This window comes from Penicillium expansum (genome assembly GCF_000769745.1).
Source record: "Penicillium expansum strain MD-8 chromosome Unknown contig224, whole genome shotgun sequence".
Taxonomy (NCBI): Eukaryota; Fungi; Ascomycota; class Eurotiomycetes; order Eurotiales; family Aspergillaceae; genus Penicillium; species Penicillium expansum.
In genome coordinates this window covers 809159-821678 of record NW_015971275.1, presented here as the reverse complement: position 1 = coordinate 821678, position 12520 = coordinate 809159, and the positions used below count along the sequence as shown (strand labels likewise).

At 49.8% G+C, this 12520-nt stretch overlaps 5 protein-coding genes across 5 annotated transcripts; 3 read left to right on the top strand and 2 right to left on the bottom strand.

Moving 5' to 3' along the window:
- Positions 1–165: 165 nt before the first annotated feature.
- PEX2_069270 (mediator of RNA polymerase II transcription subunit 31) lies at positions 166–579 on the top strand (the record flags this gene model as incomplete). Its single annotated transcript, XM_016744198.1, has 1 exon — positions 166–579. The coding sequence occupies one exon, from the start codon at positions 166–168 to the stop codon at positions 577–579; it is 414 nt and encodes a 137-aa protein (XP_016599911.1).
- Positions 580–1497: 918 nt separating this feature from the next.
- On the top strand, positions 1498–5052 carry PEX2_069260 (uncharacterized protein; the record flags this gene model as incomplete). The annotated part of the gene is made up of 2 exons (XM_016744197.1): positions 1498–1712; positions 1779–5052. The coding sequence occupies 2 exons, from the start codon at positions 1498–1500 to the stop codon at positions 5050–5052; spliced, it is 3489 nt and encodes a 1162-aa protein (XP_016599910.1).
- A 596-nt stretch (positions 5053–5648) lies between these two features.
- On the bottom strand, positions 5649–6626 carry PEX2_069250 (palmitoyl-protein thioesterase family protein; the record flags this gene model as incomplete). Its single annotated transcript, XM_016744196.1, has 1 exon — positions 5649–6626. The coding sequence occupies one exon, from the start codon at positions 6624–6626 to the stop codon at positions 5649–5651; it is 978 nt and encodes a 325-aa protein (XP_016599909.1).
- Positions 6627–7152: 526 nt separating this feature from the next.
- PEX2_069240 (uncharacterized protein) lies at positions 7153–7940 on the bottom strand (the record flags this gene model as incomplete). The annotated part of the gene is made up of 2 exons (XM_016744195.1): positions 7153–7645; positions 7735–7940. The coding sequence occupies 2 exons, from the start codon at positions 7938–7940 to the stop codon at positions 7153–7155; spliced, it is 699 nt and encodes a 232-aa protein (XP_016599908.1).
- A 2536-nt stretch (positions 7941–10476) lies between these two features.
- PEX2_069230 (putative C2H2 finger domain protein) lies at positions 10477–12306 on the top strand (the record flags this gene model as incomplete). The annotated part of the gene is made up of 3 exons (XM_016744194.1): positions 10477–11273; positions 11346–11540; positions 11679–12306. The coding sequence occupies 3 exons, from the start codon at positions 10477–10479 to the stop codon at positions 12304–12306; spliced, it is 1620 nt and encodes a 539-aa protein (XP_016599907.1).
- Positions 12307–12520: the final 214 nt, after the last annotated feature.

Genomic DNA, 12520 nt, shown 5'->3' with positions numbered 1-12520 from the left:
CTGAAAAGTAGACATTAGAAATAAGAAATATATCCGATAGCTATTTATACTTGGATGTTTGCACATTTTTAACCTTGATGGACGCTATCGCTTTCCGTACAACCTCACCTTTGAAGCTCTCACCAGCTTCTGCCATTTCACCTCAAGCTTCTCTACATCACCACCATGGAGGATCGACCAACCTTGACCAACCCGCGATTCACTCTCGAGCTTGAATTCGTCTCATCTCTCGCCAATCCTTACTATCTGTCACACCTGGCAGTCACCTATCCCAATCTCCTGGGTATCTCTCGTGCTGACGATGACGATGATTCCCCCTCGCCAGACGCCGAGGCATTTGCAGCCTACCTAGCCTATCTCTACTCCTACTGGAAGACACCGGAGTATTCTCAGTTCCTCACCCACCCGGGTCCCACACTTCGAGCGCTTCGACTGCTCCAGGAGGATACCTTCCGCCGTGACATTATTCTACCCCAGGTCATTGAAGGCCTGGCAGGGGTCAGTGTCCCTGAGCCAGCCCAGACCGAGGCCGATACAGCAGATGAAAAGCAGGAAGACGATCAAAATGGAAAGACATGATGGGCTTCAATTTCGACTACGCTCGATGCGACCGAGAGCTTGTTTCCTGGGTACAAAACATACGAACAGATCGTGCCCTGCCAGTTTTAAGTTGTACACGAAATTTACACTCTGGCTCTGGCGATCCCATCCCCACCGAACTCGGCTTTTGACAAAGTTGAGTATGAGAGTTGCGTGAACGCGCTTCATGTGCGACCGAGGCTCCGAAGTTGTCAATCGAACCCTCCAGCAAACCCCCAACTTTTCAAGGGTCCCCCATTCACTCTGACGCCGGTGGCAGAGAATTGCGGGGAAAAGGACCAAGCGGCGTTGGGAAATTTCTCTCCTGTACTATTGTGGCTGGAATATACCTCTCGAAGACGATATGTCATTGGGGTTATCGCCACACTCTCCTAGGCGTTCAATGAAAGTGACCGTGGCAATTACAATTAGCAGTATTACCTCAAATTAAGCAAATTCTCTGAAATATGAAAGGACAAGCCCTAAAGGACCTATACTTATACTTGTAAGACCAGGCAAGATAAACAGGTCGAATAAGCCCGAACATCCCGAGAGCCCAATTTTTTTTTTTTTTTTTTTTTTTTCCTTCTCTCTTTTCTTCTTCAATCATCTCCCCTTTCCAACTTTCATTCGTTTTTACTTAGTACAAAAGTCCATTTTCGAAGTGTTCCTGTGCCTTTTCAGACCCCGTTACAACAGAGCCCCACCCCCTGGTAATCGGGCCTGAACTACCACCTTAACCCGTTATCGTCCACGTTGCGCCGTTCGGACATCCCCACGACTTTCTCATGGCCATTAACTAGTCCTCCTTCAAGCACCCGGGTTGACTCCAATTTATCTTCCACACGTACTTCCAAGACTGTTGCGCTCTTCCGTGGACCCCCGCCACCTGGAACTGCATGTGGCATTAGGTTACCAATGGAGTCCGTTCGCCAGTCTTGTCGGCCAAAGCACCAGGTTTTGACCTTGAAATGTTATCCAAAATACCAGAAGGGGGTGTCGGAGGTCCGGCCGAATTCCAGTGAACTCTCCTACCTGCTGTACTATACGAGCACGCGCCGCAGCAAGCTGACCAAGGTCGGCGGTTTCCTGGAGAAGAGAGTTGCCCGGGATGTCTGGAGACGCAGAATAGGGTGAGCGCAGATTGATCGAATAATTGAACTTAACAAGACGAATGGCTGACCGATCCCATTGAATAGGAATGTTCAGGTGGCGCTGCATATCCTGGCTGCGCTCATTGAAAAAGTTCCCCGCGACCTTCCTATCTACGCCCGATCCGTCATGACGGTAATCGATACCGTTCTCCGATCCAATGACATCAATATGGTGGAGGAGTCGATTGTGACATTTGAAATGTTCTGCCGGCATCAGGACATTGCGGCCATCGCGGCTGACCAGGGCCTCGCACATCAATACCGAGAAGTTGTGCGAACTTACACCAGCCTTGCCGACCCTGAATTTACATCCAACTCGAACTCGGATTTCAGCCCGCAGGTGGCCATCCGATGGAGAAATGCGGGACTGCGAGCTATTAGAGCTGTGGTCAGCTCGGATACCTTGGCCGCCGATGGAGGAATATCGCTGAAGCTCTGTTTGCCGGTGATTCTGAAGAACCTCTATTCTGAAGATGAGGATCTTCTTACGACACTGAAGGCTAAGCTAACCGAACCTGATCCGAATGATCGCGAGGGGCCCAAACCCCGCCGAATGAGTGTCAACACGGTCCACACAGTGGACACGGCAGAGGGTGACCCCGAGCTGGCAGCGCAGTCAGCCGCTGAAGCGGATCTCAAGGCGGAACTGGGCGCTCGCCTCTTGGCCCTCCGCTGTCTCGAGCAAACCATCGTCTCGGGAAGTAATCGGGGCCAGATCCGTATTGCAGTAACGGTCATTCTACAGTTCATCTCAAGCAAGGGCATGCCGCAGATTATTGAGGGCAAAAGTGGCAACTGGGCAACATCTCTGATCGAACTCATTGCGAACTGGTGTCCGGTGCAAGTTCGTTTTATCATCTTGAGCACAGCGATGGAGACTCTCCACGATACGAGCCCCCAGGAGGATGCTTTGGAGTCGTCATTCACCATTCTCTCTGTGGTAGATTGGCTCCTCAGGTCTTCTGTGAACATGATTGGTCTCAGCGTCATGGACATCCTCTTTGGACTGATGCACTACGCTTCTGATATACTATCACCGCCAGAGCGTACTGGCTCCGCAGGATCAGAGAAAAGGTCAAATCGACAAACTGACACCGTGGTTCAAATCTCTCCCCGACGACAGGATCTTCTTACGCTACTAGAGCAGTGTATTGGAGATCTTGCAACGCACATCTACTATGGAGACCAAGTCGCAGACATGATGCGTGCTATTCTCAAGCGTTTCAAGCCTATTTCCCACAATGATAGTTCTGCGCCATCCACATTGGCAACCGTTCATGAATCTGGAGTGGCACATGAGGGCTCAACAAATTCCGGATCTGAGACATATGGAGAGAAAGCAAGCGCAGAAAGCTTCTCGCATGCTGCTTCTAAACTGACTGCTCTCCGAGCCGTCAAGGCTATCTTGGTTGTGGCCAATTCAAAGACGCTAGCAACTATGTCCGGCGCCGAATCTAGACAGCCAGTCGGTATCCATGTGTGGGAAGGAACCCAAGTACTTCTTCGTGATGCGGATCGTGATGTTCGCTATGCATACACCGATGCATTCCTATCATGGCTGCGGACTGAGACCAACGGGAACGACCTCAAGATCAAATTGGATTCACCCAAGTACGTCAAGACGACCCCCAAAAGAGACACCGAGCAAGCGGATAGATCGAGTCGACGAGGTAACTCGGCCCCTGCGAACCAGAGGGACAAAGTGGCGCTGGTGGCACAGTCGAACTTCCTCCGTCTTCTCCACCTGGCTATCTACGATGCTGCACTCGAGGCAGCTACAGAGGAAGCTGAGATTCTCCTACTACACCTACTTCTTGCAAATCTTGTCGAGAACCTCGGTGTTAATGCCGCTCAATTCGGTGTTCCTATGGTCCTGAAATTACAAGACGACTTGTTTACATCTATAGATCTGAGTTCCGTCGCAGCTCGCGTTAATATTGGAAGCTTGATACATGGATACCTTCTTGCGCTGTCTGAGCATTTCGATATGCAGTCCTCCCCCGTGGGTCTTGAGATCAGTAATGAGATTCAAGAGCGACAGGGCAAGGGTGATTGGCTTTCCAAAATCCGCCTGCCCCCAGTCGATCTTTATGCCATTGTTTTTGACAGCGAGAAGAGGTCTGACAATGACTCCACCTCCCCACCTCCATTGACACCCTTCCGTAATGTCGACGGACTTGTCTATATGATTGAAGAGTCTTATCGCAAATCGGTATCGTCTCCTCCACAAAGCCCTTCGACCTCTTCTCCAGCACGAGGATTCACATTCCCGGTCCTTGGGCAAACCTCAACAACAGTGAAATCCCAAGTCGAGGGCGGCCTCCCACCTGTCGTGAAAGAACAGATGTTGTCGCCGTGGTCTCGCGAGGCGTGTTTGGCAGCTGTCGATAAGGAAAGCACTGGAACATCATCGATCAATGGCTCTCGGGCTACTCCAAATGCTCGCAACAGCCAAAATCAAACCAATGGGGCTACAAATGGCTCACCTACCGGCTCCCAATATAATCGCCGCATGAGCGTCCCGGAGATATCAGCGTCGTCATCCCAAGGCTCGAGCAGAGGCTCGCCCGTTCGTGTCAATGAGCTTCGACGCGTGCTTTCGGTTACGAACGACTCCCATGCTCGACGCCTCAGCCCACTGCGTGGACGACTTGACGCATCAAATGCTAGTATGATCTCTTCCGGGAGCGATAGCATGGTCAGCGGCAACTTCTCAGTTTCCGAGATAGATGGAGAGGCTACCTCAATACGGCCAGAGAGTCAACGATTACCCGATGAAGAGGGAACGGAGACACCCCGTGCTTCGGCTGCGGGATTTTTTCCAACAGGGGATAAAGCCACAACTGGCGAAGCTCCGACTCCACCACCCCTGAATCGTGTTGATTCAGACGCAGAGATCCCTCCCGTCCCACCGATCCCAGCCGGCTTGTCAATCCCGGGTGGTTTCCAGAATGACTCACAGCGCTCGCTGCCCTCATATGATCGCCCATACACCGCGCCGGGTCCCTCAGCAGTGAGGGACAGGGCTGAAGCCAGTGCTTTGAACAACAAGCCTCTAAACCGCAACAAGAGCCGGTCAAACCATAGCCTTGCCACTGCTGGAATCCCTGAACTCCCAACCGACTATGACTCCGATGCCCTAGATGGTAGTCACCAAGATCAACTGAGGAAGCTCTTGGATGGGTTCCTCGCGCCCGGTGAGACCACGCGGACGAATGGAAACCGCTCGACAATTGTCAAACCTGCTTCTAAGGCTCCGCTGAGCGGATCCCACAGCAAACGACAGGTTAGCGGAGGGCTTGGTCGGCCACCCTATTGATCTTTCTGTTTGATTTGCACTTTTGCATCATTCTCCAGGCATCTTTGCAGCCATTTCCATTTCCTGGCCACTCATATGTTTATATAATTTTTTTTCTCTGTTATAGCTGTTTCTTCTTTTTTTTTTTACCAGCCCTGCCTTGCCTTGCATGGATCTTGTCTTGGCTCATGTCGAATGTTGAGTTGCTGGCTGGTAAAATCCCAACCTGTTCGAGATACGCATGTCCATTCTGTTTTGCCATTTTTTTTTGCCCCCATTCGGTGTCTATCCTTGTTATCCTTTTCCTTTCCACTTGCATATTTTACTTCGAAACTTCGGACTCCTTTTTTTTGTCTGTCGGCACTCACATTTTTTCTATTTGTTAGCTTGCGATGGATAATCGCAGCGTGATGTATCTAGCTATATTGTCGATAAACATAAAATAGACGATGCCAAAACGAACATGGCAAGACATCGTAGTTTGGTAAATGTGTAACTAACTAGCCATATGCAGTATTGGATTGGACTTCGAATTTGAAGCTAGTATCTAAACGACGAAGCACACGCAGTTGGGATATCATACGAGAAAGGAAAACGCACAAGAGAAGAGAAAACAATCAAAGCCCACGCTGCACAACAAGACCCGGTGTCGTAGGACGCGACTCCTTCTCCAGCGGAGCAAAGTACTGACTAAAAGCCTTGCGCAGGGTCTTTTCAGACAGTTGCATATGCTCTCCAGGGGCAGTATTGAAGTCCAGCTTCCCTTGCTCATCAAGCTGCTTCAGTCCCAGCCAATCCTCCTTGTAGATCGGCCTCTCGCGTAGAGGTGTCACCTCGCCACTAGTGGCATTAACCTCGGAGAACAAAGCACTCTGCTTAGGAACAGCAACAGTATCCTCCTCAAACATGAACATCGCAAACCGATTCAACGACGCCAGATTCTTCTTGTAAGTCTGGTTCTTGACCGCGCGCTCGTTGTTAATATCCGCCAGGAAATTACTATACTCTAGATACACATCCAGCTCTTCCGGGTCGCGGAAGTACTGCGCCGGCACGACGCGCGACTGCGCAAAACTCGTCCACCGTCCCGATCGTAGTAGTTGCTCGGCCCCCTTACAGAACCAGTTGTCAATGGCGCACGACTCAAACGCCGAGATGCCGTTGTGCTGACTGCCGAATGTAACGAGGTTGTGGACGGGTGGGGTGTTGCAGCGCTCGATGTACCCGCGTAGGAATTGGCCACCCTGCGAGAAGCCCAGTGCGTTGATGGCGGGTGCCGTGCTGAGGATGGGGTCTGCGGCGAGCTGTTCGCAGACTAGGGCGATTTGCTCCGTTACGTTGCCAAAGAAGGTTGCGGAGCGGTCCCCGCTGCCGTCGTTGGCTAGTCGGATGACGTGAATGTATGTGCCGGGATTGGTAGATTCGGCTAGTTTAGCAACTTCAGCGAGCCCTTCGCGTTCGAAGTCATCGCCCAGACCGTGCCAGATCACGAGAGGGAGCTGGGTTTCGCTGGCTGCATATGTGGCGGATTGCCACGGGAGCGCGATTGAGAGGGCATTGGTGGCTAGTGCGGCTAAAAGGGTGATAGAACGCATGTTGGAATGATGGACCTGACGAGAGATCTTTGAGATGTCAGTGTTGTTGATAATTGGAGATGGTGGTGGAGACGGAAATGACGTTGCCTCTGAAGGCAGGTACCAATCATGTGATGACCGAATGCGGTAATTTAGATCTATCGGAACATAAAACAGGTACAATATCCGATGTACAGGAGCATGAACGATTAAAACGTACATATATAATAGCCTAGGTAGTGGGATTGGTTGGATGAAGAAATATAGTAGTCCATTTCATTTGTTGGTATGGTGTATTGATCGTTGTCCTTCTAGGTGCTTCAGCCTGCGGACCTCGGAGAGATCTAACGACATTCCCATGATACTGTTGGTCTACGATGTAGCGAGCATGCTACCCCAGGGAAGGCGATTTCCGGACGGAGTGAGAGATATAGATGCACCCATCTGATATATGGCTCCGAGAACATGTCCCATTTATCTGACTTTATCTGACTTTCTGAATGAAAATGAGCGTTGAACATTATAGACTGCTGGACATAGCCCCGCGCTAAGGTAATTGTGAACGGGGAAAGAGATTGGTAATCCAGGTAGCTGTCAGGTTCTCTTTCCCCAGGTCCTGTTCCACAACAGGAGATCCCTCGTGATCAAGTAGCATTGACTGTGATGACATGCTGTTCATGGTCACCCTTGAGCTATCATTGGATTGCACCACGGGTCGTCCGCTGAACTCAAACTGGATGTCTTCTTCAATGGTGTCGATTACCGAGGAAGAATTTCTGGCTCTTCGTAGAGGTCTAGGCCGCTCAAAAAGAGTAGACCCATTGTTGTCAAGCCGTTTCCTGTCCTTGCCATTTAGCTTTCGTCGCTTCCCAAACCGCTCGACTTCCTCCACAGATGTGAATTCAAGCTCGAGTGGACGTGTAGCAGACACGGCTGCCCAATCAGGTTCTTTCAGCAGCTGGCGCTTGACCTCGGTCAAGTCATTGCCACTATGAGTGGACTGACCACCAGTTGAATGTGAGACCGGCTCTTCCGCAACTCTAGAATCAGCGCTCACACGGGTCAGTAAGATAACGCCCACACGGATTGGCGGAAGTAAAGGCAAAGCAATCAACAGTTCTTGACTGACTGATTTCCATTTGTCTCTGTCTCATCCTTGTCCCTAGTGCTCGAGCCCTTGAATCCAATATCAGGGAAGTTTCGGAATGGCGAAGGCGGGGGAATGACCGTGCCATTTTGGAGTCTCGCCCTGGCAAAATTCTGCTTCTGAGCTTTGGTCAACAGGCCTGAGCGATTGTGATGACGCTGCAGTTGGCCGCCTGTCCAATTCATCATGCCAAGGAATAGAGAGTGGAGAGTGGATAAACCTTTAATGGGCCTCTAACGTCAGTTGAGGATGTGGGGTGTTTGCTCAGGACAGACACAAACAGTGTAAATCATACAAACGTATAGACAGCACGTGATCTCAGCGCCTACAAAAAAATATTTTCTTCCTTTTCTTCTTCCTTTTCTCCGTCAATCATATCCCAGACTGCCACAGCCCTCGAATATGACTTGTGTTTCATGACAACTCATCCCTTGCTCTTCCGACAATTCCCGCTAACAGGTAAGCCCATTATTTTTTTTATTTACATTTTTTTCCCACTGTTTCCCAAGGGCATTTGCCTTTTGTGATGAACAAACAATATTTAAAGCATAGTTCACCTGAGATCTTCGGATTGCTGAACGAAAACATATTCCATCTTTCATTTTCTGATCTTATCAAACTTGATCTATTTTTTTTCTCATACAACACTTCTTTTGAACTTGGCTAACTGAAAAAAAGGAGACCCGAAAATAGGAAAAAATGCCTGCATTGCTGCCCAACGTGGGTCTGGCTCCCTGGCTCGCCCCGTCCCGTTGTCCAGTAATCTTAGTTATACTAGCATTGATTTCTGTTTTGGATAAATCACATTTACAATCACATTTATCATTTATATTATTTAATTCTTGTTTCACTGTATTATAAGTTCAAAGCCCTAACCGCTATGCGAGTACAAGGTGACCTCATGCTGCAGGTATATTTCGCGTGGCACTCTCGACGTGGGATTCTCCCCTCCATACGATTACTTGCCCCAGTGCAACTGAGTTGTACATCTCATCGACCACGCGAGTGAACCTGCCGATCGTTTAATGCGGACATCATCATACAGGGTCAGCCTGTCTCTTTATCACCAATCATACTTCTCGCCAAGCACTCCAGACGCCGAGCCCGTCTCACCGCTAGTAAATATCCCTCCACTCAGTCCAACGAACACCCCCCCTAATCTGCAGATGCCATCACCGCCAGTTTGCAGCACTGGCTCTCAGAGTGCCAACAGCGCACTCATCTCCTGCACGATGCGAGACTGGCACACGCCATGTCTGATGGCCCACAGACCCCCTAATGTCCAAGCTTTCATTTTTTGTGTGTGCTAAAAAGGCCGCTGATCCCCCTCCTTCATCCTGATTCTTCTTTTTTATTTCTTAACTCTGAATACCCCTTTTTCTGCAACCAATACCTTGTGTATCACTTTTATATATACTCCTCTTCAACACAACAAACTCAGTCCCTGGACCAAGGACAACTTCTTTCTTAACCTAAGACTCCCTGGTTTTTGATACAATCACTGCCACAAGGATTTCTCTCTGCCACATACTTCCCCGGACAGGATTTGTTTTCTTGTTATCTCCCAGGCTTTTCTTTAGTCTGCCCACACATCTCGACAAACACAATAGGTAGCTCCCGTCACATTTTCTTTACAATTGGTTCTCCTATGCGTTGTTTTCTTTTCCTTACTCTCTTCCGGACCTGTACCGCTATCAACTGTGCTTGCCAAGGATATCGACAGCCTATTTCCCAGGACCCAAGGACCTTAGACCTGCTCCCACTCCCGGACTTTTGGCCAATTGCTTTTTATTTTATTTTGGCGACCATGAAAATAGGGAACCACTGCCAAGGATGTTTGCCTTCAGCACCTGCTGAGTGAATCTCTTTGAGATGTGTTTAATGTTGCACACTCAAAAAATCGCCTGACTTCTACTGCCACTGGACTTCTGCCATGGATGTTTCTTCTTTTCACGTTGCCTCTGCTCTAAGACCGGAGTTTTGAGTGCGGTTTTTGATATACCCTTGGACCCCACTGCCTCTGGAAACAACGCCCATGGAATGAACCATATGAACCACTTAAAGGACTTGAAATTATGACTCTTTGCCTGGAAATCTGATGCTACTATGGCCACGTTCTCTCTCAACAATAATGGATCCATTTGACCCCAAGGAATCAACCAAGGAATCTTTCAAGCTAATGTGCTTGCTTCCTGTCAATTATGGCCTTCTAAAGCATCCGCTTTCAACCTTGCTTAAGCTAGTGCTTTATGGGACCCGGCCATTGTGTACCTACTTGACCTGGCCACAAAAATGAACGACTTTCTTTTACTTACCTGGACTCACCTGGATGATGATGCTTCAACCAAATAGTAATTCTGGTCATGATGAAACTGTTTCTCTCGCCCTGGCACCACTTAGCCTACTCCATTGGATTGACAACAGACCTGGACCCGAACATAGACACGGCAACTTTGACCAGGACCTCACGATAATTCCTGGTCGGCCAAGGACATTTCAACCCTACAAATGCGACTTTGGTGCGTATAAGTAATCGTGACGCGACCCCTGCTCTCATTACTGACTTTCACTAGGTTTTCAATCACTTCTGGACCATGGAGCTCCTGTTCTTTTTTTGGTTTCTTTTTGTTTTTTTTTGCTTTGCTTAATTCATTGTTCTATGACGAGTAGTAGAGACTAACTCTTGGTTTACAGTGTTTTTCTTATATCATACAACCACACACAATGTCTCCAAGGACCACCAGCGACTCTGACCGAGTCTCTATCTCACAGTCCATGCATACCTCCATGGTTTCAGGAATCTCAAATATGGCCTCAAGATCTATCCAGGATGATGAAATGTCGAGCCATGACAACTCCTCGTTGTGCTCAAGTATCCGTACAGCCCATGGAAATCCACAGGATATGAAAGACTGGACAATGAACCACCAAGAATCCCTTGACCAGGCTATCTCAAAACCAGACTCATCCGAGGTGCACATGCTTTCTTTCTCGCTGTCTCAGCAGCTGATGACCCCCACGGTCGGACCAAATGATGTTATGTACCCAGGCATGGACTTCCCAGCAGTCCCTGACATGAATGACCATGAAATGTCCCGGGATCTTTATAACTCTTTCCTGGATTTCTCTTCTGTTGAAAATGATGTCTGTGTCGGAAATGGCACACCAGATGATGCTCTTTCTATCGGACACAGCTCTCACAGTACCGAGGACGGCCACTATATCACAGGCCCAGAGTCATGGACCCCAATGATGCATGATGCCCATTACCCAGGAACCACCATGGAGCAATATTCGTCGGGTCTTTTCCAGACCGCCCCGGTCTCTCCACCACTGACCGACGCTAGCAATGATATGTCTGTTACTTCTTCTTGCTCACACGCGGGATACACCTCATTCATGGCCCCTGATGATTCACTCCTCGGAGACTTCACCACATCGCCCATTGGAACGACCCATGGACTTCACCCAGCGGAGCCCTTGTTCCCCAGCTCTTCTCTTAACGACAGGGACCTCAACAGGTGAGTGTCAGACAAGAACCGATACGCCAGAAGACAAACCATTTGATCATAAATCTAACCACTATATCGTAGGACTATCAGACCTTCAAAGCCATCCCGTCGTTCAGCATTGTCGGCGGTTTCTCAGCATCAAGGAAAAACTGATCCCGATTTCTTCCCAACCCTGCCAGTGAGAGAGCCAACCCGCCAGAGATCCAAGGAAGGTGTCGAGGCTCGCAACCCGCGAGAGCACCAGTATTATTCCATGTCCACCCACAGCGATGGAAAGTATTACTGCCCATTTGCCACCGGAGAGAAACCCTGCAACCACCCACCCACCACGCAAAAATGCGCTTACCAGCAAGTCCTCCCATGATGAAAATCTTTGGTGTAATCTGAACCCAGCTAACCGATATCAACTAACAGCAAGTACCTGGATTCCCATCTGAAGCCATACCGTTGCAAGGTCCCCGCCTGCATTGATGCCCAGCTGCGCTTCTCTTCCAACGCCTGTCTGTTCCGCCACGAGCGTGAAGCCCACGGGCTACACGGCCATGGAGATAACCCCCACCTCTGCCTGTGGGAGGGCTGCGAACGCGCAGTTCCAGGAAATGGATTCCCAAGGAGATGGAACCTTTACGACCACATGCGTCGCGTGCATGACTATGCCACTTCCGAACGCCACAGCTCGCCCGAGACCTCGCCCGGCGCTGGTCAGATCAAGAAGAAGGAACCCACTGGCCGCAAGAGAAGAGTCACCGGTGCCACTCCAGCTCCCACCATGAAGCGCACTCGCTCCGTCCACTCCCAGGCCAGCTCCATTAAGGCCACCCAGACTTCCGCTAGCCTTGGACAGCGCCTCCAGAATGCCGAGCAGAACTTCTTCAAGTGCCGCTCGCGTCTGCTGGAGGAGCTTGGCAACATTTCCCCTCAGGATACCACCATGCACGAGAAGGTCAACGCCAGTTTCCAGGAACTGTTCACCTTGGGTTTGAACTACCGCCATATTGAGGCCAGCCGGGCTGTTTCCCACATGCCTAACGGATTGCCTTGAATGATCAAGAAGCTGTAGGCCTCCGTCCTGGAGGAGAACAGCGGTTTTCATTTAAACGACACGGACAAACTTCACGGAGAACTTTTTTCTTGATTTCCTTTTTACTCCACGGCTAGACCGTGCTGCTTGCTGGCCAGGCACTTTCGATACATGGAGGAACCCAGTGCGATCGCTCGCGAGTACACAAGTGGACTTCGGCCAAAGGATTGTCTCA